This window comes from Oryzias melastigma, linkage group LG3 (assembly GCF_002922805.2).
Source record: "Oryzias melastigma strain HK-1 linkage group LG3, ASM292280v2, whole genome shotgun sequence".
Lineage (NCBI taxonomy): Eukaryota > Metazoa > Chordata > Actinopteri > Beloniformes > Adrianichthyidae > Oryzias > Oryzias melastigma.
The window spans coordinates 15,157,878-15,163,380 of record NC_050514.1 but is presented as its reverse complement, the minus strand read 5'-3'; the positions used below and the strand labels follow the sequence as shown (position 1 = coordinate 15,163,380).

At 40.8% G+C, this 5,503-nt stretch overlaps 1 protein-coding gene and 1 long non-coding RNA gene across 2 annotated transcripts in view; both read right to left on the bottom strand.

The window, feature by feature from the left end:
• Window positions 1–275: 275 nt before the first annotated feature.
• Window positions 276–5,503, bottom strand: part of sult5a1 (sulfotransferase family 5A, member 1) — a 7,454-nt gene continuing 2,226 nt past the window's right edge. The window contains exons 3-6 of the mRNA XM_024295884.2: window positions 2,392–2,518; window positions 2,194–2,288; window positions 896–1,076; window positions 276–492 (exon numbers count right to left, since the gene is read on the bottom strand). Coding sequence (XP_024151652.1) covers window positions 356–492; window positions 896–1,076; window positions 2,194–2,288; window positions 2,392–2,518 — 540 coding nt within the window. The 3' untranslated portion in view covers window positions 276–355. The remainder of the gene's footprint in view (window positions 493–895; window positions 1,077–2,193; window positions 2,289–2,391; window positions 2,519–5,503) is intronic.
• LOC118598006 lies at window positions 3,247–3,631 on the bottom strand. The gene is made up of 2 exons (XR_004947047.1): window positions 3,473–3,631; window positions 3,247–3,391 (listed from the first exon to the last, which is right to left on the bottom strand). It is a non-coding gene; the product is annotated as an uncharacterized LOC118598006 (long non-coding RNA).

Below are 5,503 nucleotides of genomic sequence, written 5' to 3'. Positions count from 1 at the left end.
TGCTCTTGTCAATGCTTACTAAAGCTTCCACCAGTTATTTTGGTTTTGAAGGGCAGATTTCCTGATGTAGACTGATGTTTGACCATCGCGGTGCCCACGTGCTCCGAAGCTTCAAAGGCCTCCACCCCGTGGAAGCTGGAGGGGAACCAACACATTTCCTCGAATGTGAGAAGTGACAGGACACCTAGGGGTAGCTCAGCTCTCTGGATGAAGAGCGTTCTTCCCTCACTCAGAGATGCATTTGTGTTTAAAATGTAACATCATGAAGCCACAGATGCGCTTGACCATCATGTTTAATCAGGACTCACAAGAAGGACAAACACGATCTCCAGTATAATTCATCTTCAGATTGCCTTCAGGAGTGTGGCTCTTCTTCCTCCACATTCTCCCACACAAACTCCAAATCACAGTCCAGCATCTTGGATTTGAAGACCCCCTTAAAATATTGATCAAGCTCCTCAGTGAACAAGCTTTTCCAGTCTCCAATCTGACCTAGAATGAGACACAATGTGAACAGCAAGTGAGGATATTTGATTAAATGCAAAATCCAAAACTGCAGCCAAAGTTAAAATTTACTCTCTGTGTAGGAAGTCAAGAGGAAGACCTCTGGTTGTTAAACTTTATATTCTGATTCCCTTTAAATTGTTTTTCTCTGAGTTTATTGATAAAGAATAAATAAAAAAAAAAACTTTACTTTTGAAACCTTAATGTGGGTAACAGTATGTCAACCACAAACACTGTCTTTTTTATTTCTTATGATTTAGAAATAAAAATAAATGGAGCTATTTTTTGGGAAATCCTGAACAGAACTTCTGCTTCAGTATAAATATCCCATTTTTGCTGCAACTGTTCCTATAAGACGAGACTGTGAGACCAAAGGTTCAGGACAGCCCACCTTTTCTCATGAAGGAGCCCTTGCTGTGATCCATGATCTCCTCAGGGACGAGACTGTAGTTGATCATCTTGTTGTCTTTCATGCTGCAGAATCTGCTGTGCTCCACACAGCTGCTGAGTTCCTCCTCCTGCAGACCACACTGCAGGAACACGCTCACGCTATCGATGGCGCCGCGGAGGTCCTGAACAACAAAAGAAATCTGTCATATTTAACCACACTATTTTGATTTTTATTTTGAAAAAGGTAATTTTTTTAATTCTGTTTGTGAAAAAAATATCAAGAAACTGAACAGAACTGAGCATAACTCCAAAAATCTCTTCTTTTGCACAGTCCATGTTAAGACCTTTGAGCTAATGGTTGGTTGGTTGGTTGGCTAATGGAGAGTTTTCCAGATGTTTGAGATTCTGTTAGTATCGTCCCTTCCAGTCATAAGATATGTTTTGGTCGCATGGATCAAGAGGCAAAGGTTTCTGAACGCACTTTAGCAGGAGATCATGTTGCATTGGTGTATTGGGAGTGTGTAGGATTTATACAATTATTACAGCATCCTTGATGCACTTTGTGACAACAATATCAGGCTGAAAACTTGAAGAAAAATCACATAAACTAGATAGAAATGGGGAAAGCTTCAAGAGAATCTGTAGACATAACCCTACAAATATGCTGAGTCAGCATGAGATTCAAAAAGAAAATGTGTAGGTTACTGAAGTGCTGGTAGGATGTCCACCTTTTTATTCTACAGGTTTACAGAATGATTTACAATGCTAAAATTTTGTGCAGGACACCTGTATGCCCTGCATAGGTTTGCCCATTTTTTGCCCACAGTATCTACCTGTAAAAACAGTCATGACTGAGGCATAAAATACTCCAGACAGAAGACATTTGTTGGAGTCCCTCATCACTTCTTAGGGAGTTTTATAATCTATGAGAGAGAGCTGAGAGAAAAGCTCATCATTTATTCTCTGTAAGAACAGAGAAATGCGTTCCTGCACTCGCAGCCAAAAGAGCTACATATCAATTATTACTTGCAGCTCTGCTTTGGGCTTTTTCTGCTTTTGCTTTTTTTTGGTAAGTCTCACTCACTGGTGCCAAATGCCGTGTTCGTCTCGTGAATTCTTTGGTTCACGGTTGGTATTTCCATTAAGACGGGTTTGTTTATCGTTTTCACCGCTTGCTGAGTATTTGATGGGTTTCAGGATGAGAGCCTAACCCAACTGCCCTCTTCACGCCCTCTGCATTCATAATCACCCCTAAGAAATCATCCCGCAGATAAACAACAAGAACCTTTTCTTTTTTACCATTGACATTTGTTCAAAGGTGACGTGGAGCAGATTGAGAGCTGCTTCCCGAGCAGTCCAGCCTTTGATGTGCTCAAACCAGGAGCCAAAGTCCACTGCAGCAAACACAGGAGAAAGACACAATTTCAACAGATATCAACTTTGGATCAAGAGGAACAAATTCATTAAAATGCATGAACTTTTCCCACGTGAACTAACATTTGCCCTCCAAGAAGCGAGTCAAAAACTCTGGAAATGAGCCAGGCTCTGGGAGAAAGTTGGCCATTTTATGGAAGTGATAAAACGAGACCACAACATCTTTTGGGTTTCTGCTCACGTAAATCACCTGCAGGAAGACAAAGAGCACTGCTGACATAAACTACAGATCTTTTCACATTATCCACACATATTATGTTACATGACGGGATTTTTCATGGTCTGCAAACACCTGAAATGAACTTTACTGACAAAACAAGTTCAGTAAAGACAATCAGCCTGAAACATTAGGCTTTAAGCCAACCATCAAAAGGTTTTATCAAGGATCTTCTTTTTGTGGGCAAACTTTTGCTGTCCAAACCTGGCAGAATATTTTAATGCTTTTCCAAGGTAACTTTTTATTACTTTTATGTTTACGTATTAGAGTTTGAAATAAATCAAGTTGTTTTAAGAAAATAAAGTTCCACAGAAAGGGAAAAAAATGAGCTTTGTTTTGAAAATACTGGTTTTTAAGTTTTAATTTTTTTCTGAAGAAATTAAAGTGTCAGTATTTAACAATAGCTAAACCAGATGGTTTAACCTGTGTGTTTAATGTTCTTTATTGATTAAATTAATATTTGAACAAGAACACTGCAAACTTTAAGCAAAGTCAAGGTAGAAAACAAAATCAGTGAAATATTGCAGGATAAATGACTGGATTTAGAATAGAATAGAATAGAATAGAATAGAATAGAATAGAATAGAATAGAACAGAATAGAATAGAACAGAATAGAATAGAAATACTTTTGTCATGGCTACAGAACGCTTAGCAACCCAGACGCTGGAACCCGGAAGAAACACAGCAAGAGGCGAGCGTGGCAGGTAAAAAGATTTAATGGAGAGATGGGAGGAAGAGCGTGGGTTGAGGTCCGAGGCAGAGGCTCGTGGTGTGACCGCAGGCGAAGACCAAACTGGGGATCCAGGATGAAGCTGAGACTGACGACCACTCGTGGGGAGGAATTCCTGAGAGAGAGTAGAGAGAGCGTGAGACAAGCTCCTGACGAGACGTGACAAATAAAAGATACGTGGCGACCAACTATGCACCATCAGGGGCAACGGACTGGCGGGGAATGAAGGTCCTGGAGCTCCTTAAGTAGGCCGGCATGGTGATGAGGTGAGTGGTCGCAGCTGAGAAGGATCCGCAGCCAAGCGGAGAGGGGAGGGGGAGGAGACTGACAGAGGCACCATGACAACTTTATTCATCAAAAGCTGGGAAATTTGGCCGTTGCAGAATTATACATTAACATAAAAGAATAAAATATAAAGATAAGCAATATTTACAAAAGAAGCTGCTCGTGTGCAGTTAAAAAGAAGTGGCAGACTGAAACAAAAACATCAGCAGTGGAAACAAATATCAGTTTAATATTTTCGGAAATTCCATCAAGACAATAATGATAAAGTTACAAATAAACTTAACAAAGGGGTTTTAATCCCCTTTGGTTAGTTTGAAACCCAACATCCGAGGGAAGAGAAACTGAACTGTGATGAGAGTTTATTAATCTCAGAGTGTGTGGTCGAGGCTGATGGAGGATAGATGAGGTGACATCTGGAGATACTTTAGGAAGCAGACTGGAATAGGAAAAAGACAGGCTCAAAAACGTAGGACTGGCCTGAACTTGCACCGAGCTCGATGGTCTCAGTAACACTAAGTTGTACTTGATGGATTGGTGGCTCGAGAAGGGAGGAAATGGATTTAATCACTTCATGTCAGTGATGAGTTCCAGGTGCATCAGAGATCCTGATATCCTGTGCACCTGTGAGGGAGAGAAAGCTTGAAAAACAAAAGCATTAGCACTTTGGCAAGAAAAGAAAACCAAAAGAGGGCAGCAGAGAGGCAGGGGCCACCATTTTTGACAAGAGAAACAGTAGTAGCTACGTTTACATGTGCTCAATCGGATCAAAGATCGGATTAGAATAGAACTGTGCACATGGCCCTGAAAAACTTCATCCGATTGTAACAAATGCTTCCATGTGACACATGTTTGATTGGAATAAATCACGTTGACATGCGCAGAACTGTCTAATTTGCCGGAAATAGTTGTAGAAGAAGAAATAGCGAGTTCTGTTGTAACAAACAAAGATGCTGTATAGAGCGAGATGATACCCAGAAGATGCTTTCATTATTATTAACAATATTTATAGGTTACTGTTCGCTGATAGTTTTCTAAATCCGTGCAGCAATGTGCATCTTGGCTGCATGTAAATATGTGGGAATAACATCAGCCTTTATTTTGTCTGGACGTGGTTGGAAACATGAGTTCACATGATTTTTTTGAATGTGTGTTTACATAGACCACGATCAGATCAACAATCGGTATGACCCATCTGTCTCGATTGGAAGTAAATTTGGAACAGAATGAGTCTGATCGGGCCAGAGTATTCTGAATGCCATGTTTACATGACACATTTTCATTCTGATCAGGCGTTTATTCCGAGTACTTGTGACCATGTAAACGTAGCTACTGAAACAACTGGTGGCTCGGTGTAACTGCTCACTCAGTTTGGGATTAAAAGAGATACATTTCAGCAAGAAGGAGCCAGGTACAGATACTAATCAGCAGGACATGCACGGAACTCCATAACCAATGGATGGTTAGTGTGCAGAAGCATCCATGCTGGGGATGAGTTGGAAGTCTAAAAGGTCAAGATGAAAAACACCTCTAAAGGTGGTGAGAATGGAAAATGTATCAGCCTCTTTGGGACTTCTAGATACAAACAAAATGGTAGCAGCTACAGACCAGACTTAGGGTAGTAGTGCTGGTAAAGAAGGGGAGGAACACTGTAGAGATGCATGTAGCAACACAAGTGATAACAACATCGGGGAGAAGGAACATAAGAAGATCAAGAGCTGAGAAGAACTGGAAAAAATGTGGAAGTTTAACAGTAGTAACTGGAACACGACCCACGATCTAGGAGAATCACGGCAGATTCCAGATCTCTGACCTCTGTTCACAACAATGCAGACCCAGATACATGACTGCCAGGCTGCAGGCCTCTGGTAAAGGAGAAGAACTCGAAGTGTTTCAGATTCTTCACAGGCTGAGTTGTGCATTTATTTTATAAAACACAGAATGA